At 39.6% G+C, this 21,012-nt stretch overlaps 1 protein-coding gene across 2 annotated transcripts in view; it reads right to left on the bottom strand.

Annotated features, from left to right (window-relative positions):
• NDC1 (NDC1 transmembrane nucleoporin) overlaps window positions 1-18,162 on the bottom strand; it is a 58,304-nt gene extending 40,142 nt beyond the window's left edge. The window contains exons 1-6 of one of the 2 annotated variants that reach the window (XM_043877142.1): window positions 17,856-18,162; window positions 14,762-14,882; window positions 12,406-12,507; window positions 10,041-10,215; window positions 8,554-8,692; window positions 4,104-4,212 (exon numbers count right to left, since the gene is read on the bottom strand). In XM_043877142.1, coding sequence (XP_043733077.1) covers window positions 4,104-4,212; window positions 8,554-8,692; window positions 10,041-10,215; window positions 12,406-12,507; window positions 14,762-14,882; window positions 17,856-18,005 — 796 coding nt within the window. In that variant the 5' untranslated portion in view covers window positions 18,006-18,162. Of the gene's footprint in view, window positions 1-4,103; window positions 4,213-8,553; window positions 8,693-10,040; window positions 10,216-12,405; window positions 12,508-14,761; window positions 14,883-15,350; window positions 15,406-17,855 lie in introns of those variants that run through there. The other variant, XM_043877143.1, reaches the window with a different exon arrangement.
• Between the last annotated feature and the right edge of the window lie 2,850 nt (window positions 18,163-21,012).

The raw sequence follows: 21,012 nt of genomic DNA, 5'->3' as shown, positions 1-21,012 counted from the left end.
ACAGGTCCAACATATACATATTTCAGTTACTACAGTTTAATTAAATAACACCAGCTCCCAACAACACAATTCAAATTTCAGTTACTGACATCAGCTGTATGCAACTGAATATAGTACTGTAGCTTTTCAGTAGTACACAAATCAGCATACAGACAACAGCTGGACATTCCTTTTTTCAAAGTACTGTTAGTGATTAGTCACGTCTCTTATTCAGTTCTGGCACAGACAGCAAAGAATATAGTTGTGTTGCCTCCTTATCTCCCACAATAAATGCTCATGACATTTTACAAAAATGAAAAACTGAAAGAGGAAACTGGACAAAAAGACTAAAGTGCAACAAAGAAAGGAAAACTGTTAATACTGAAAATAAAATCTGAATGAAACACAACTGGAATTACAGAAGAATTAGCTGACCATGGATATGCTAACACAGCTGCTATGTCAGCCCAAAGGGTACCAGCCAGGCTGACTGCAGTAGGTTAATAAAAAACAACAAAGTGTTAACATTAAAATGACAACAATCCATTTTTATACATGCTTTTAATAGTTAACTAAAAATTTTTTTAACGGCAGACAACAGAATGGCCTATACAAATAGAACAATTTTATAAAATTATTCCATAGAAAAATACGACTAGGAAATGTTCAGAAACAGTCCGAAAAGAGTATTTATTTTAGAATGCTGGATTTTGTTTATATTAATGTGTTGCTATTTGAATTTAAGTCTTCCATTCAACTTGTACTGTTCATTATACTAAATAAGCTGCATCTTTGTGCTTAAAATTCACGTTAGTATATTATATAATATTTCTTTGTGTGTATGATCAGTCGCTCAGTCATATCCAACTCTTCGAAACCCCACAGACTATAGCCCACCAGGCTCCTCTGTCCATGGAATTTTCCAGGAAAGAATACTGGAGTGGGTTGCCCCTTCCTACTCCAGGGAACCTTCCCAACCCAGAGATCAAACCAGAGTCTCTCACGCCTTCCTGAACTGGCAGGCGGATTCTAAACCACTGCACCCCCTAGGAAGCCCCATAATATTCCTTGAGCAACAAGACATTTCTGTCATATTAGTTACTGTTGTTCAGTCACTAAGTCGTGTTTGACTCTTACAACCCCATGGACTGCGGCACGCCAGACTTTCCTGTCCTTCACTATCTCTGGAGTTTGCTCAAACTCATGTCCGTTGAATTGGTGACACCATCCAACCATGTCATCCTCTGCTGCTCCTTCTCCCCCTGCCCTCATTCTTTCCCAGAATCAGGGTCTTTTCCAATGAGTTGGCTCTTCACATCGGATGGCCCAAAGTACTGGAGCTTCAGCATCAGTCCTTCCAGTGAATATTCAGGGTTTATTTCCTTTAGAATTGAACTTGTTGTATTAGTAGCAAGTTACAAAAATGTTATAAAAAGTAATATGTTATTATAATGACCAAATGACATACAATATTTTCTCTTTTTTTAAAGAATACATTTTTTATGAGATAAAAACACATAAAATTTACCATCATAAAAAAAGAAAAAAAATTTACCATTGCAACCATTTTTAAGTGTATAAACACTATATGGTGCTTTGTCATACAACAGATCTCCAGATATGTTTTACTTTGTAAAACTGAAATTCTATATCCATTGAAGACAAGTGAAAAGAAAGGAAGAAAGGGAAAGATATACCCAAACAAATGGAGAATCCCACAGAATAGCAAGTAGAGATAAGAAAACCTTCTTAAATGAACAATGCAAAGAAGCAGAAGAAAATAGTAGCTGGGAAAGACTAGAGATCTTTTCAGGAAAATTGCAGATATCAAGGGAACACCTGCAAGAAAGGGCATGATAAAGAACAGAAAAGGTAAGGACCTGATAGAAGCAGAAGAGATTAAGAAGAGATGGCAAGAATACACAGAAGAACTATACAAAAAAGGTCTTGAGGGCCTGCAAAACCACAATGGTGTGATCACTCACCTAGAGCCAGACAGCCTGGAATATGAAGTCAAATGCGCCTAAGGAAGCATTACTTTGAACAAAGCTAGTAGAGGTGATGGAATTCCAGCTGAGCTATTTTAAGTCCCTAGATGATTCTGTTAAAGCGCTTCAGTCAATATGCCAGCAAATTTGGAAAACTCAGCAGTGGTCACAGGACTGGAAAAGGTCAGTTTTCATTCCAATCCCAAAGAAAGGCAATGCCAAAGAATGTTCAAACTACCACACAGCTGCACTCATTTCACATGCTAGTAAGGTTATGCTCAAAATCCTTCAAGTTAGGTTTCAACAGTACATGAATCAAGAACTTCCAGATGTACAAGCTGGGTTTAGAAAAGGCAGAGGAACCAGAGATCAAGTTGCCAACATTCATTGGCTCATAGAGAAGGCAAAGGAATTTCAGAAAAATATCTACTTCTGCTTCATTGACTATGCTAAAGCCTCTGTGTGGATCACAACAAACTGTAGAGAATTCTTAAAGAGATGGTAATACCAGACCACCTTACCTGTCTCCTGAGAAACTGTATGCAAGTCAAGAAGCAACAGTTAGAACTGGACATGGAAAAACAGACTGGTTCCAAATTGGGAAAGGAGTACATCAAGGCTGCATATTGTCACCCTGCTTATTTAACTTCTATGCAGAGTATATCACACAAAATTCTGGGCTGGACGAATCACAAGTAGAACCAAGATTGCCGGGAGAAATATAAACAACTTCAGATATGCAGATGATACCACTCTAATGGCAGAAAGTGAAGAGGAACTAAAGAGCTTCTTGATGAGGGTGAAAGAGGAGAGTGAAAAAGTTGGCTTAAAACTCAACATTCAAAAAACTAAGATCACAGTATCCGGTCCCGTCACTTCATAGCAAATAAAAAAGGAAAAAGTGGAAGCAGTGACAGATTTATTTTCTTAGATTCCAAAATCACTGCTGACAGTGACTGCAGCCATGAAATTAAAAGATGCTTGCTTCCTGGAAGGAAAACTATGACAAACCTAGAAAAACCTAGATTGAAAAGCAAAGACATCACTTTGCCGACAAAGGTCTGTATAGTCAAAACTATGGTTTTCCCAGTAATCATGCACAGATGTGAAAGTTGGACCAGAAAGAAGGCTGAACACCAAAGAATTGATGCGTTTGAATAACAGTGCTGGAGAAGACTCTGGAGAGTCCCTTGGACAGCAAGGAGTTCAAACCAGTCAATTCTAAAGGAAATCAACCCACAATATTCATTGGAAGAACTGATGCTGAAGTTCCAAAACTTAGGCCACTTGATGTGAACTGCTGACTCATTGGAAAAGACCATGATGCTGGGAAAGACAGAAGGCAAAAGAAGAAGGTGGCATTGGATGAGACAGTTGGATGGCATCACTGACACAGTGGACATTTGAGCAAACTCCCAGAGATAGTGAAGGAGAGGAAAGCCTGGCATGCTACAGTCCACTGGGTTGCAAAAAGTTGGACACAGCTTAGCAAATGAACAATTTTATCCACTGAACAACTCCCCTTTCTCCCCTCCCTCCAGCCCCTGACAACCACTATTCTACTCTCTTGTTTCTAAGAGGTTGACTACTTTAGACACCTCGTCTAAGTGGGATAATGTAGTCATTTTGTGCCTGTCTTATTTCACTTAGTATAATGTCCTTAACGTTCATCCATGTTGTAGTATGTGACAAGATTTCCTTCTTTTTTAAGGCTATTACTGCATTTTATGTATATGCCACATTTTCTTTAACAATATTCTCTCTTAACTAAATAGTCTTTGAACGTTTCAATCTAAACATTTAATGTAAACAAGCAATCAGTTGGGCTAATCACACACCTTCTACTGTTATTGTTGTTCGGTCACTAAATTGTGTCCAACTCTGCAATGCCATGAACTGCACCACGCCAGGCTTACCTGTCCTTCACTATTTCCGTGAGTTTGCTCAAACTCATCTCCATTAAATCAGTGAGGCCATCCAACCATCTCATCCTCTGTCACCCCCTTCTCTTCTTGCCCTCAATCTTTCCCAGCATCAGTAGGAAATATATGAATACAATTAAGAACGGCTTTTTAACTGACATTTCTTGAGCTGTGAGCTAATACATACACTGTATCAAAAAGGAGAAATTCTTACCAAGAAAATAATATACAATGCAGAAATTTCTAAGCAGGAACAGTGATTCCACACAACTATGCTTAACTAGCAAGAGCAGAGACCTCCTGAAGCGTAAGAACTTGTATTGCTGTGGAAAAAAAGAAAACCAGAATCAAATAACACATTCAAAGAAAGGTTCTACTTTATTCTAAAGCAAGCACACAATTCACACATAAAAAGACAAAGTCTATTTCAGAGGTAAAAAAAAATCAACTATCTCTGATGTTAAAATATTTAATACTTTATTATATGGCATCTCATTTATATGACATCAGAAATGAGAAAATTAACAGTATCAATCTATTAGGTTGGTGCAAAAGTAACTGTGATTTTGCATTGCTGACCTTTGCTGTTTGATATTGGAATACATTCTTAAATAAATGTGGTTATGTTTAAGGTGTATTTCTCACTTTATTTATTTATTTTTTGCTTATGACTCATTACTTGCTGTTTATTTCCTATTTATTTTTAGACTAGGAAATTGATGTTAGACAAAAAGCAAATCAGAGCCATTTTCTTATTGAAAATGGGTCATAAAGCAGCAGAGACAAATCAAAACATCAACAATGCATTTGGCCCAGGAACTACTAATGAAGTACAGTACAGAGGTGGTTCAAGAAGTTTTGCAAAGGAGACAAAAGCCTTGAGGACGAGGAGTGCAGTGGCCAGCCATCAGAAGCTGACAACGACCAACTGACAGGATCGCTGAAGCTGATCCTCTTACAACTACACAAGAAGCTGCCAAAGAACTCACAGTGGGCCATTCTGTGATCATTGGGCATCTGAAGCAAACTGGAAAGGTCAAAAAGCTTGATAAGCGGGTGCCTCATGAGTTGACTGCAAATTCAAAAACCATCATTTTGAAGTGTTGTCTTCTGTTATTCTACACAACAACAAATCATTTCCCGATCAGATTACAACGAGTGACAAAAAGGGGATTTTATACAACCAGCAAAGACTAGCTCAGTGGTTGGACTGAAAAGCTCCAAGATACTTCCCAAAGCAAAACTTGCACCAAAAAAAGGTCATGGTCACTGTTTGGTGGCTTGCTGCCTGTCTGATCCACTACACCTTTCTGAATCCTGGCGAAACCATTATACCTGAGAAGTATGCTCAGCAAATCGACAAGATGCACTGAAAACTGCAACACAACAGTCAACAGAATGGGTCCAATTCTTCCCCAGAACATCTGACTGCACGTCCCACAACCAACGCTTCAAAAGTTCAAAGAACTAGGCTACGAAGTTTTGCTTCATTCGTCATATTCACCTGATCTCTTGCCAACCACCCACCACTTCTTAAAGCATCCTGAGAACTTTTTGCAGAGAGAATGCTTCCACAACCAGCAAGAGGCAGAAAATGCTTTCCAAGAATTTGTTAAATCCCAAAGCACAGATTTTTATAGTATGGGAATAAACAAACTTATTTCTCATTGGCAAAAATGTGTTGACTATAAGTAGTTCCTATTTTGATGAATAAAGATGTGTTTCAGCCTAGTTATAATGGTTTAAAATTCATGGTCCAAAATGGCCATTACTTTTTCACCAACCTAATATAGTAAGGAATATCAAGATGGAGTAAGTATTAAAAAACATAATAATTAACAGCTAACACTTTTTGGACACTTACCACATACCAGGTACTATTCCAAGCACTTTAAATGTATTAATCCATTTAAACCTCACAACCCCCTATTTTTATCCCCATCTTATAGCTGAGAAAACCAAGGCACAAAGAGGTTAAGTAATTTAACCAATGTTACCAGTTAGCAAAACAAAAATCTGTGGTTTTAATGTAGGCTGGCTGGCTTCAGAGCCTGAAACCTTAAAGATAGTGTATAATGCCTCTACACTAAAATTTTTCACATGGGGTTTGCAGAAAAACAGGAGGTAGTAAAGAAGACACAAGCCTAAGCTCAGGAGACCTGAGCTATATAATACTGCCTTTTTCTGTACAACATTAAGTAAGTCTCATCACCTATCTAATTATCTGAGAGAGAATAAGGCTGAACCAGCTAAACAGTTCCTTAGTGGGTACCTTCCAATGCTAACAATCTAAGAGTAAAGAATCAAGCAAGAAAAAATATGAAAGGGTTTTTCTGAAAAAATTACACTTCTTGTGAAACAAGGGTTGTGTACCCTAAAAATGCCAATTGGAAAAATACTTTTATATTACTGGAGAGGATCTGAGGAAACCTGAAGAACCAAAGATGGACTTCCCAAATTCTAGTCTTCCTTTGTGTTTATATTAGGGCTGGTCCTTCTTTAAGGATTTCAGAAACAGAAGGACAGCAAAGTCCTTAGGTAGAGGTTTTGTCTTCATACCATATCTGCAGATTCCAACAGTATTTTACAAAAAGCAGCCCAGGTAAAATGAATACTTGGTCACTAACCATACAGCTTTAAGTATCCTGGTTTATTAAAATACTTTCAAAGTTCAAGATGTAGAATTGCACCTATCCCATGCAGTCACTGGGTGCTACCACTATCTCACCCTCACCTTCCAATAAAAAGGGCATAGTTCTTATACTATTACTATTGCAGCTCTCACCTTACCATCACTTACAGGGTCCAGAGAGGCTACAGAAGCAGTTAGATATACAGAGAAAGCTAATATACCCTCTTATTGCTCCTAAAGTGAAACGCTTTTCAATTCCTTGTTGGGTTCTGTGATTTGGCTATGAGCTATCCTTTACCTATTCAAAGATTCACTATGTGTCCGGCTATATAAATCTTATCTAATTTAATAAACTTTCAAATAGTCTTGTTGGTGTATACCTTACCAAGCCTATCTTGGTATTTATTCATTTCTTTGTACCCTACTCCACACCAATGTTGTGCTTTTCCCTATCAGTCAGTCATTAATATAATAAGGGCAACAGAGCTGAGTTTTGTAGCAGAAGCAAGTTTAAAGAAAAAAAAAAAAAAAACCTAATGGACTAACAGCAAATTGGTTAAAATACTATATTTTTAAAAAGATCTAATTTTTCATATTGTTACATGAAAAAGTAGTTACTGAATAATATGTGCAAAATAAAAGTATTTATGAAAACCCCAACCCATCAAATATATAATATTACAGCTACTATATTTATAAATGTACAATGAAGGGTCTGGAAAAATACACAAGAGTAAATCCAAAATTTTATCAAAAGAAATTACAAAAAATCCAGCTGTCAAATTTTACAAATGTGCATTACATGGTATAAACAATAATTTATCAGTACTATCAATACTGGTCTTTCCTTGTTCACTCCCTTACACATTTGTGATGTTAAACAGGCTTTCACTATCAACTGAAGTCCATGAAGGAGCAAGACATTTGGGAGTAATCTAATTTTTCTCTAGTACTTTCTTTTCTTCATTTTCTATATTCTTAATGATGTTTGGATCAAAGATGATTCACCATGGATATTTCTATGCAGGATTTTGGGATCTTTCTCCTTGTGAAATTCTGAGGTAGCGAAGACGGCACTCTGCTTTTAACTCACCTTCACAAGATGTGAAGAACTTATAACAGGACTCCCTGTCATAGGCTCAGAGAGCAGAGAGGTAAGCGCCACATTCTTGCCTGTGAGCGCTATCTCTTTGCAGTAGGTGTATTTTCATCAGATTGTTCTCAAGAATGCAACAGGCATGTGAAAACTTTAGTTAAACCAGGAGAACCCTAATCTATCACACTCTAATATTTACACTCTCGTGGCATATCATTTATCTATACATCCCTTCCCCACTCTCTCCCTCCCAGACTGGGTCCTAGCAGGAGCTAGTTCTAAGTTTTACTCCAAAGCCCAGTATTCAGTATGCTGGAGAGCAGGAATGAAGTGAATAACAGCACAGTCAAGAACAGTGGCAACAGGCTCCACAGGGCCTTGGTGGCACTGGAGAAACCTCAACCTACCTTTCTCTCTCCTGCCACAGGAGGGGACAGCTTCTACCAAATTAGTAAATTTTTAAAAACCTAAGTGAAAGACAGTCTAAACTATCCCACTCAAACCAATCCAACTGTTTTATTTATTCAGAATGTAACTGACATGTTCTATATTTACTTGTACATCCTCAGGCTAATGAGAGTCTTAGGTTCACAAAGAAGCTGGCAGCTGCACAGAGGTACCTTGCGCGAGTGTCATCATCACCCTCCCCCAGCCCTGCTTGGTCACAGCAGCTGCCACTACCCTAGCAAGGAGGGAAAGAGTGGAGCAAAGCGGTATTCTGAGAGATGCAGCAGGAAGGGTAACTGCAGCTCCCAGACATTCAAGTCTCATGAAGACAAAGATCTCCTCTCCAAATGGCATTTTGAGCATCTCAGTCCTAAGTTTCACTGATCAAATCTTGAATTGATCAGATGAGGCCAGTTATATACAGAATCACCAGGGCGATTTTAACCCAGCCAAATTCTGACATGAGGAAATGCTCAAATGACAGCTTACCTGTATGATGGGAAATGGAAGATAGTTCATATTGTTAATAAAATACAGGAGGCTATAGCTATAGCCCATAAATGCTCCAGCCAGTAGGAAGAAAAGGTGATACTCATTTAAGCAGGTTTGTACAGCAGGGCTATCTAAGCTGAAAGGGAAAAGTTAGGTTATTAATTCAATAGCCAGGGACACATATCACCATTTTAGGCTCAATATTTACTGAAGGAAAAGCTTTGACTTAATTACTTAAGAAATGCCCCAAATTCTAACATAAGGGTGTATTTTAGGTTAAGTGTGGGCAAAAGATTAACAAAACCCTTTCCCCTGATGCAGGAGAATTTGACCTTTAGTTAAAACTAAGAAGCATCCTGTGGTTCTGGGCCCAAGGTATGACATAAATTTCCTGCTAATCACTTCTCTTAAGAAGCATGGGCTTGGCTGTTACTTTTGCAGAAAAACCTTAATAAGTCTTCCCATTTTAAGAACAAAACAAAAAACAGAACTCTAGCTCAGCTCATTTGGAAATCTGGTAAGGGTAAGAATGTCTCCTGTGACAGTAAGCAATGGCGCTTTTTAGTCACTTGTAAACTGTATCTGGGCTAGGAAGAACTCTAAATGAAGGCTATATACCTGATAGAGATGCCGTAACTTTGGGCTTCTCTCTGTGTTGTCTCTTATAAGGAGGCAATCCTTCATGGGAACCTTTCACTAAAGAACATTTACCACATTAGGAAAAAAGCCTGCCCTATTTAATAGTAACTGGGGGACAAAAGGAAATCAAGTATTCAGTAGTCATGAACACTGTATAAAAGCAATGGCTAATTGAGAACTTAAAGACTACTCCAGAAATCTTTTTTGATTTTTAAAATCAGAATATCAACCTGATATTTATATCAATGTCATCTGTTCAAGAACTGTGTATGTTTCAAAATTATAAAAGTGTTCTACTGAAGAAGGTAGTTGTAATTATTTAAAAAAATTTTTCATTCTTCCCATATTATCCTTCTTTCAAACCCCAACCTAAATGCCACCTCCTCCCAGAAGCCATGTACCGATCCCTCCCTGCTTTCTGAACTCCCACAAGTTTGATCTGCACATTTCATTTTCTTCCTGTTATATCCTATTTCTCCCACATTTCTACTCCTCTCCCCATATATTCATTTGCATCCATGTCTTACACCACCTACTGTTCTCAACTCTGAAGGAGCTTGTAGTCCATATGTAAATCATTCTAATAAATCCAACAGCATCTAGAATAGCACCTTGCACAGAATGGTTTAAAAAAAACTATTGAATTCAACAAATATTCAACAACTACTGAATTCAACAAATATTCAAAAATATTGAATTCAACAAAAACATTTGATGTATGTGAGAAAGCACTTTTTAATAGAAGTCTGGAAAGTAAAGAATGTCCATAAACTATTAATGTATACAGGTCACCTTTGGATTAATAACTAAACAAGGACCCTTATAAAAAATATATGGAATATTACCTCTCAGTACCAGTGCAGGGAACCACAAGAAAGCTGTACTGGCCCTTGGTTATCACTGTAGCACACCAAGCCATCATCATTCCCATTGCGGCGTGAATAAAGGAGTGCATGAGCTGCTGCGGATGAAGGATCTTCCCTATCAGTGCCAGTCTTGAGCAGGGAATGGAAGGCACAACTGAAAACGAAACACACGACTGCAGCTTTATAACCACAGCACGTGAAGCAGGAGGACCCAAACTCTTCCCTCTCCTCCTTGCATAAACACTGCAAAGGGCAGGAAGAAACCGAGTCAGTATAAAACAGAGTACAGAAACATTCTAAGTCAAAATAATTTGAAAAAAGACTGAGGAAATACAGATACACACAGAAAAACAAAAACCAAAGAATCTAGAGAGATGAAACCTAAGGATAGTATGATTAACATTTTTCAGTTCTTTCTAATTAAGATTTCCGGACAGCTCAAATAGTGCCTACCCTGCCATAAAGGAATAAACAATAATTTTAAGATAGTGCCTGTCTTCCAGCAAGTTATCCTTATTTCAGCATTTTGAATTGACAATATATAGTCCATCTGGAAAAATAAACCACAAACTAGGTAAATAATGACAACACTGAATACTGAAATAAATGCTTGCAAGGTGAACTAGGGGAGACAAGAGTAGGGAGGAGGTGAGGGATGCTGGCCTTTGAAAATAGCTGCCACAGGGTTCCGTGACCTATCTTTGTACACAGTCTTCTTTTAATTCTTACAGTATTTAATATACACCAAGTATGGTGGAAAACTAAGCATCAAGGGAGTAGGTTTAGGTGCTTCACAATCTGGAAAACAGGATGCTATCACCTTTCCCTCCCTACCAGAAAGGCCCACAAGATCTACTGACTGTGTAACTGATTTATACTCTGAACATATACCAAACCTTCTGATGTCATTAAACCTTTTTATATGCTATATCTTTCCCCTAGAAAGTCATTTTTCTTCCTTGTCTACTTAATATACTCACCCTTCAAGGCTTGGTTTAAATGTCATCTCCTCAGGAAGTTCACCATGCTGGGTAAATGGTGCTCCTGTATACTCTCCTACTATCCAGTGTATTACTGGCTCAGCATTCATTGAGACCTCTTGGGGAAAACTGGGACCAAACATCTCCTATCCCTACACAATGCATGGCACAATGGTAATGCATAATGCACGTTGAAGGAATGAGCCAAAGTGACTAGTCAGGCTTTAAGAAAAACTAGACAGAGACTTCCCAGGTGGTCCAGTGGTTAAGACTTCACACTTCCACTGCAGAGGGCACAGATTCAATTCCTGGTTGGAGAACTAAGATCATGAAGGTCATGTAGCACAGGCCCGCCACCCGCTTCCCCCACCAAAAAAGCTAACTGTGAGTCAAGGGGTTCTATAGATGGCTTGAATAGAAAAAGAGATCCGTCAGCAAGTAGGGAGGGATTAGAAAAGCAAAGGAAAGGGGTATATTATAAAATCCAGAGAACAATGTGAAATTGTATATCATATCTAGCCAGGAAGTACTAAAGAGCTAAAAAGAGGAATGAAGTTATAGTGAAAAAAAGAAGCATAACTTAAAAGTTTCTCATTTTACCTCAAGGACAGACTTAAGGAATCTGAAAAGGCAGGAAGAGCAAGGAGAGAAATTGAGAAAAAGTAAAAAACTCTGAAATCTAGCAGGTGATTCTCCCAAGGCAAAACATATGATATTTTAAATTTTGTTGTACCAAAATCACAGAATTATAGACTTTAATATTTGAAAAGGACCTCGGAAATCATTTGGTCTTGATCTCATACTCTATAAAGAAGTTATTTTTATGATATATCTGCTAAATCACAACTTTAATCACTAGCTGTGAACTAGTAAAATGCCTAATTTTTTTAATGTCATAAAATACATATTTTTAAAATTATCATTTTAAGTATATAGTTTTAAGTACACTCACATTGTTGTGCAACCATCACCACCATCCATCTCCAAACTTTTCCATCTTCCCCTGTACCTATTAACTCTGTATCCACTGAACAATTCCCCACTCCCTCCTCCTCCAAGTCCCTGGTAACCATCATTCTATTTCATATCTCCATGAATTTGAGACTACTCTAGAAACCTCATATATATAAGTGGAATCATACAATTTGTCCTAAGAGTGCTAATTATTTTTTAAAATCAGAGAAAGTATCAGTCAAATAAATTTTACAATGAGACACTCAAAAGCATATAATTCTGTATACATTTTAAAACTCTGACACAAAATACAGCCTCTGATGCACACATCCACATATAAAATTCATTATGTCTGCTCTTAGTAAAATAAATTCAGGTATTTTAAAGATGGTTAACATTTGAAAACTCACCTGTATAGAACTCCACATTGAAAATACTTATTATTACAATTACCACTGACAGCAGCAGAAGGTAAAAGATAATGTAGGAATTATACAGATCATTGAAAGAAGCTAAAACAAAAGAGAGATGAATTAGTGAGTTCAGTCATATTGTCATGTTTAGTATACTGCAATAAAAAGGGGGGTTTGAACCACAACTCTAATTTTAATTTAAAAACTTATCTTTAAAATTATACCAGAATTTCTTTTAGATGACCCAGATGATAACATCAGACAAATAACACCATATGCAAACATATTTCATGTAAAACAGAGAAGTACCACATTTAGTAATATACCAACAAAGTTTCTTTCTAAAATGTAAATATTTTTCAGATCTCTTCTTAAATGCAATTAGTCCCTAGAGCTAAAAAAAGTAACATTTCTAGAAATAGAATAATCTGTACATCATCCAAATGAACAGAATTAAAAATAAAAATTCATGAAATACTAATACATTCACATTTTAGAGTGGTTCAACAATCAATATTCCATCTAAAAAATGTGACAGTTTAAAATATGTATATATTATGCCTAAAAATATGAACAAGAGAAATAAAAATATGGACATGTTTGTTAAATACACTAAATGAGACCAATTATTTTTAAAATTTTAATTCATTGACCAAAATTACTGAAAAATTATTAAGCATCCACAAGTAAACTTCTCAAGCATTACACTGAGCTAAAAGAGTGAAAGAACTAATTCATGTGGCTGGAAATAAGGAAGGAAGGACTAAATTTTGCTGTAAAGACTTTATGAAGCAAAAGTTGAAGCAGACAGTAATATTTGATGAGAAAAATGTCATAAATCAAATCCAATCTGGAGAAAAAGGGACACTAGAATTAAAGAATCCTTGGGCCACGAAATGGCGAAAAGTTTTTGTCTGAAATACCAATCCATAACAACTGGTAATGGCTCTAGGTTACAATATTGAATATTCTAAAGTTGCAACTACACAAGCATGAGTGACACAGACACGGGCAAGGTGGTTACAGAAATACTTGCCACCCTGGTACTAGCTTATGGCTTAACTTCATCTGACTGTGAGATTTACCCAAAAAGTGACTGATATGTCTCAAAAAAAACTTAAAATGACTTCAATTCTTTAGCAGCAATCTCTCTCCAAAGGCCATAAGGTAAAGCTTTTAACTCTCTGAAAACTGGCATTTCTTCTGAAAAATTAAATTAACAACATACTTCCCACTTTCCAAAGCAAAATAAATTTATTGTTACCATTGGTGGGGGGGGCAGAATTTCAAGAGTATTTGTGCCTTTTAGCCTTAGGCAAGACCTTAAAAGGCTTCAAAATCTACTCTGGGAACATTTCTCTCTTTTTAAATTGTAGTGTGGGGGAGTGGAAAAAACATAGGCTTTGAAGTCAGAGACCAATATTCAAATCCTAGTTCAGTTACTCACTAGCTGCATCTCTGCACAGACTTATAACCTGAGTCTCAGGTCCCTCATTTAAGTAGGAATACTACCTCATTCTTATCATACAAGGTTGTATTAATAGGAAGGATAAGATGTAACATCCTGGGATTTCCCTGGTGGGACAGTGGTTAAGAATCCACTTCAAAAAAAAAAAAAAAGAATCCACTTCACTGCAAGGGGTGCAAGTTCGATGCCTTGTTGGGGAAGTAAGACCCCGATATGCCATGAGGAATGGCCAAAAAAAAGAATATAGTTAAGGTACTTAACATGGTGCCTAGCACATAGTAGGCAGCAATAATTGGTAGCTATTATTAACATAAAGTAGTTACACTTTGATGAATTTATTAATTTTATTGTCTCCAAGAATTTTGAGAAACATTAGCCTGCTACAATTTTTTCCTTCTCATCAACCTTTCAGTTTAACTCTACGTTCCTTAGTCTCCTCCTTTTCTCTCCTTTCATCTTTCTTATCAGCCACAATAAAGAAATGAAGTATTCTTAATTTTAGAAAAAAATTTTTAAAAGATATGTCATATTTTCTATCTATAATTTTTAAATATGTAAAAGTATTAGTCCACTTCCTTAAAAAGAAAGCTCACAAGTTCATTTCCTCAATAAAGCTGTCAAAGAGAAAAGACAAACAAAATTAAGTTTTTATTAATGTGGTCTCTAGTGATCTTTCTGTTTCTGTGAACAGTCTCTGACAGGTTTAGTGATCTCATTACATAGTGAAAATGCCTATGTTAGGCAGGGAATGGCTTAAGAACCTCAGAGTGAATTTTTTTTGCCACTCTCAATACAGACACTAAAATAAATTTAAAACGTAATGCAATTTTTATGTTGAGAAGTGGGTCCTGCAAATTTGTTATCCTCAAACTGAGTATCACTTACCAGACAGCCACTGTATAGGATGAAATAAATCAATGCTGCTAAAGATTACAAATACTGTGGTACAGATGGGCAGCAGTAGCACTGACCAGACAATGCTTGTAACTATCCTCCAGCCCAACACCTGTAATTAAATAAACAAAACCCCTCAATCCTGAAGTCAGTTAAACTATTCCAGTTATTTCAGTTATGCAAATCTTATCTTTCATACAGGATGTTAATCACTAATGTTTACACCCAGATTACAGTCCACACAGCTGTCTATAAACTCCAATGGTCACTACTATTAACAATATTACATACCACTACAGAATTTTCTCCTATCAGTGAACTCTTGCTGTTTTAGTCCAGAGTCAGATGTCACATTAAATATCACACTTTGGGAAGTGAAGAAGGTTTCATTTAGTTTACAACTGTATTTCACAGCAACTTACAGCTGTCTCCCTAGGTTTGACAGACATGTCAATATCTGAAAGTGTATACATATTACAGGAATCATGTATATACTGCAACTGTGTTTACAATTATTAGATATGGGCTCCTAACTGGGCACCTAGTTCATTGTATTCATGTCTGAATTATCAGTGCCTACCTCATAAGAGATGGGCTTCCCAGGTGGCACTAGCGGTAAAAGAACCCGCCTGCCGAATGCAGGAGACATAAGAGACACAGCTTCCACCACTGGATGGGGAAGATCCTCTAGAGAAGGGCATGGCGATCCACTCCAGTATTCTTGCCTGGAGAATCCCATGGACCGAGGAGTCTGGTGGGCTACAGTCCATAGGGTGGCAAAGAGTCGGACACGACTGAAGCAACTTAACACACACACACACACACACCCCTCATAAGAGGCACAAGATTTACTGCCGAATACATAAATACAAGAAAAGACCTTGAGGGATTTTAAGCACAAAAGTGACAATCGGATTTATCTCTGGAAGACATCACCCGTGTGTCTGTAAGGTGGCTACACTGAAGATGGATCAGAGGGGACAAGAGGCAGACAGCAGACAAACAGGAGGCAGCACACCCCGACGGCCCAAGCCAAAGGTTTCAGTCAGTGTCTGAAGGAAGGCAGTGGCAATGAGAAAGTTTAAAAAAGAAAAACTGCAGCCATCTTTCTGATGCACAATCTGCAGGACATCGATAGCTGATAATAAAGGTTGTAAAGAACAGACAAGATTTAGTATTAATAACTTGGGATACAAATAAAACTCTTCAAGAGCTGTGAATACCAGACCACCTGACCTGCCGCCTGAGAACTCTGTATACAGGTCAAGAAGCAACAGTTAGAACTGGACATGGAACAACAGACTGGTTCCAAATCAGGAAAGGAGTACGTCAAGGCTGTATACTGTCACCCTGCTTATTTAACTTATGTGCAGAGTGAAGTCACTCAGTCGTGTCCAACTCTTTGTGACCCCATAGACTGTAGCCTACCAGGCTCCTCTGTCCATGGGATTTTCCAGGCAAGAGTACTGGAGTGGGTTGCCATTTCCTTCTCCAGGGGATCTTCCCGACTCAGGGATCGAACCCAGGTCTCCCTTTGCAGCCTTACCGTCTGAGCCACCAGGGAAGCTTATATGTAGAGTACATCATGAGAAATGCTGGGCTGGAAGAAGCAAGCACAAGCTGGAATCAAGATTGCCAGGAAAAGTAACAATAACCTCAGATAGGCAGATGACACCACCCTTATGGCAGAAAGTGAAGAACTAAAGAACCTCTTGATGAAAGTGAAAGAGGAGAGTGAAAAAGCTGGCTTAAAACTCAACATTCAGAAAACTAAAATCATGGCATCTGGTCCCATCACTTCACGGCAAATAGATGGGGAAACAATGAAAACAATGACTGACTTTATTTTGGGGGGCTCCAAAATCACTGCAGATGGTAACTGCAGCCATGAAATTAAAAGACACTTGCTCCTTGGAAGAAAAGCTATTACCAACCTAGACAGCATATTAAAAAGCAGAGACATTACTTTGTCAACAAAGATCCGTCTAATCAAGGCTATGGTTTTTCCAGTAGTCACGTATGGATGTGAGAGTTGAACTACAAAGAAAGCTCAGAACCGAAGAATCGATGCTTTTGAACTGTGGTGTTGGAGAAGACCCTTGAAAGTCCCTTGGACTGCAAGGAGATCCAACCAGTCCATCCTAAAGCAAATGAGTCCTGAGTATTGGAGTCACTGGAAGGATTGATGCTGAAACTGAAACTCCAATACTTTGGCCACATGATGCGAAGAACTGACTCATTGGAAAAGACCCTGATGCTGGCAAAGACTGAAGGCAGGAGAAGGGGACGACAGAGAATGAAATGGTTGGACGGCATCACGGACACAATGGACATGAGTTTGAGTAAAGTCCGGGAGTAGGTGATGGACAGGGAGGCCTGGGGTCGCAAAGAGTCGGACGCGACTGAGCGACTGAATGGGAACAAAGTAGATGGCAGTGCTGCCAGGGTATAAGCACTGTTCTAAAAGGGATCTTACTCCTCTTACTCTTTGTCCGCCACAGAAAGTATGCAGAACTGTTGACTAAACTTCCACAAGGAAGTACCTCCTCACCTCCGGCCCACAGTGTCCACATTTCTCTAATTTGACAAAATACCCGTCCTGCTTTTACCCAGACCCCAAGTCCAGCAGTTGTCTTTCCGATTCCGGATATTCCTTCCCGCTTCTTATCGCAAGTAATCAACAAATTAAAGATGCCTGCACTTAGTAGGTACACCTCCTGGCATACAACTCTTTCCCATTCCCCGACTCAATTCCCATGCAGGTCATCCTTCCCACCATGACCAGCTTCCATTCAGGACCCCTCTCTCACACAGTAACAAGTTTGCACTCAGGACGTCCCGCACAGACACACACCTTGTAACCAACTCTCCTTAGCACGCCCCTCGCTACCATAACTAGCTTCCACTCAATATGCCCCGCACAACCGCGAAACCACTCACTCCGGTCTCCCCCCACCCCACGCGCTCCCCACGCTACTCTACAGCCAGCCCCTCCCCCGCCCAGCGCGCACGCGCGACCGACGCCCCCAAACCAGCCCGACTCCCGAAGCTAACGAGCGCCTGCCACGGTGCGCGCAGCACTCACGCGCCACAAGATGTCCCGCGACCCTCCGGGGCAGGGCCGACTCGCAGCCGTGGCCATGGTGATGGCGGCCCCTACTCTGAGGGGTGCAGGATACAGCGAGCCCGCCCGCCACCGCAGTTCAAAGGGAGGAAGGCCCCCGGAGGGCCCCATTGGGGCTGCCTCAAACGCTGCCTGGGAGAAGCCCGGCCCAGGCCCAAACCCATCCCTTCGAGGTTTTGTCTGGACAGGCCCAACGGACCAGAACTGCTGCGCACACACGTCCCCCAGAGGGGACTGGGACTCCAGGGCCCGCCCTCTGGAGTCCAAAAGGTCTCTCCGAAGCAGGGTCCAGCGGGGCGCCAGAAACTGGGGGCGGCGCTGCATGCCGGGAATTGTAGTCTTCACGGACCTCTGGGAGAAAGGAGGAGCGTTGCATTCTGGGACTGGAAGTTCCACAGTACAGCATGCTGGGAGTCGAAGTCTTGCCTGCCGTACCTTGTGGCATCCTGGGAATCGTAGTCATTTATAAAGCGGCTACTAGTCGCAGTCTTGCCTGATTAGAGTTCTATGATTCCAAAGAACTGGCAAAATGATTTGCCTTCGTTTCTTTCGATCTTACTTTGTCTGCTGTCTGACAGTGAAATCAAAGGATGCTGTGGACCTCTCCACAGAGATACTATTTTTACTGAAATGAAGGACTGTTTTTCCCTAGAGAAACCTTTGGTTTCATAAGATCTGTTTTCTAGTTCCAGTTCTACCACTTGCTAAGAGGAATATTTTGACTCTCCCTGAGCCTCTATAAAATAAGGATAAAAATAAAGATGGGATCAGATCATGTGACGATGTACAAATATTGATTGTCCTTAATTTCCTGCCAGTGAGGAAAATGCCTTTCACGAACCTAAGTCAGTTCAGTCGCTCAGTCGTGTCCAACTCTTTGCGACCCCATGGACTGCAGAACGCCAGGCCTCCCTGTCCATCACCAACTCCTGGAGCTTACTTAATCTCATGTCCATAGCGTTGGTGATACCATCCAACCATTTCATCCTCTGTTGTCCCCTTCTCCTCCCACCTTCAATTTTTCCCAGCATCAGGGTCTTTTCCAGTGAGTCGGTTCTTGACATCAGGTGGCCAAAGTATTGGAGTTTCAGCTTCATCATCAGTCTTTCCAATGAATACTCAGGATTGATTTCCTTTAGGATGGACTGGTTGGATCTCTTTGCAGTCCAAGGGACTCTCAAGAGTCCTCTCCAACACCACAGTTCAAAAACATCGATTCTTCGGTGCTCAGCTTTCTTTATAGTCTAACTCTCACATCCATGCATGACTACTGGAAAAACCATAGCCTTGACTAGATAGACCTTTGTTGACAAAGTAATGTCTCTGCTTTTTATTTATTTATTTATTTATTTATTCAGTGGGTTTTGTCATACATTGATATGAATCAGCCATAGATTTACACGTATTCCCCATCCCGATGTCTCTGCTTTTTAATATGCTGTCTAGGTTGGTCATAGCTTTCCTTCCAAGGAGTAAGCGTCTTTTAATTTCATGGCTGCAATCACCATCTACAGTGATTTTGGAGCCCCAAAAAATAAAGTCAGCCACTGTTTCCACTGTTTCCCCATCTATTTGCCATGAAGTGATGGGACCAGATGCCATGATCTTAGTTTTCTGAATGTTGAGCTTTAAGCCAGCTTTTCACTCTCCTCTTTCACTTTCATCAAGAGGTTCTTTAGTTCTTCTTCACTTTCTGCCATAAGGGTGGTGTCATCTGCCTATTTGAGGTTATTGATATTTTTCCTGGCAATCTTGATTCCAGTTTGTGCTTCTTCCAGCCCAGTGTTTCTCATGATGTACTCTGCATATAAGTTAAATAAGCAGGCTGACAATATACAGCCTTAATGGTATATTGGCTGTATATTGTCACCAACCTAAGTACCACTTAATGAATCCTTCTCTGATTTCATTAGGCCTCAGTGATATCCCTGGAGGCATTCTGCTAATACCTTTTAACATCCAAATACACAGCACAGACAACATTCAGTATACTCTAGAAATACTGATTCAATGATTTATTGACTCTAAAGAAACTGATCATCTAGTGAGAGAAATTGAAGTCACGCAAATTGCTCTGCAATGTTTGCTAGAAGTGGCTTCTTGAGCTGCTTTAACAGTGCATCATATTCACTTCCAAAAATATGATAATATTAACTAAGTTTGAAGAATTGAAGGACAAGGGCTCCCCTGGTAGCTCAGCTGGTAAAGAATCTGCCTGCAATACAGGAGACCCTGGTATGATTCCTGGATTGGGAAGATCCCCTGGAGAAGGGATAGGCTACCCGCTCCAGTATTCCTGGGCTTCCCTGATGGTTCAAACAGTAAAGAATCCACCTGTAATGAGGGAGACCTGGATTCAATCTCTGGGTTGGGAAGAGTCCCCTGGAGGAGGGCATGGCAACCACTCCAGTATGCCTGCCTGGAGAATCCCATGGACAGAGAAGATCCTGGTGAGCTACAGTCCATGGGGTTGCTTAAAGAGACTGAGCTACTAAGTGCAGCACATTGCAGGGCAAACTGGAAATACAAAGGTAGATCAAGGGTCTTTCCTAGTGGGTCTAGTAGTTAAGAATCCGCCTGCCAATACATGGGACACGAGTTCAGTCCCTGGTCCAGGAAGATCCCATATACCACTAGTCAACAAAGCCAATGCTCCACAACTACTGAACCCAGACTAGAGCCTGCATACCGCAACTACTGAAGTCCATGGCGCTTAGAGCCTGTGCTCTGCAACAAGCAAAGCAACCACAGTGAGAAGTTCAAGCACTGCAAAAAAGAGTAGCCCCTCTCACTGCAACTAGAGAAAGCTCCTGTGCAGTAACAAAGACCCAGTGCAGCCAAAAATAAACTTTAAAGTAAAATAAAAAATTTTAAGGTACATCATCTCTGTCATGAAGAAATCTTCTCTTTGGTGGTGGAGAAAGTTTAGAGAATCATTCTAAAAGAGTGCCCATAAACACACCTCAGATTACTTGCAATCAGATCACTTTGCTTAGTTCCTTCGGTAAGGACTAGTAGTTGTCTACACCAATATATATTCTCCCTTTCTTTCTTAGTAGCGGAACCCTGCCACGCCCCATTTTTAATTGGGCATGTGGTCACATTTCTCAGACTCTCT

Source organism: Cervus elaphus, chromosome 20 (genome assembly GCF_910594005.1).
Source record: "Cervus elaphus chromosome 20, mCerEla1.1, whole genome shotgun sequence".
Classification (NCBI taxonomy): domain Eukaryota; kingdom Metazoa; phylum Chordata; class Mammalia; order Artiodactyla; family Cervidae; genus Cervus; species Cervus elaphus.
This window is presented reverse-complemented; position numbering and strand designations above follow the sequence as displayed.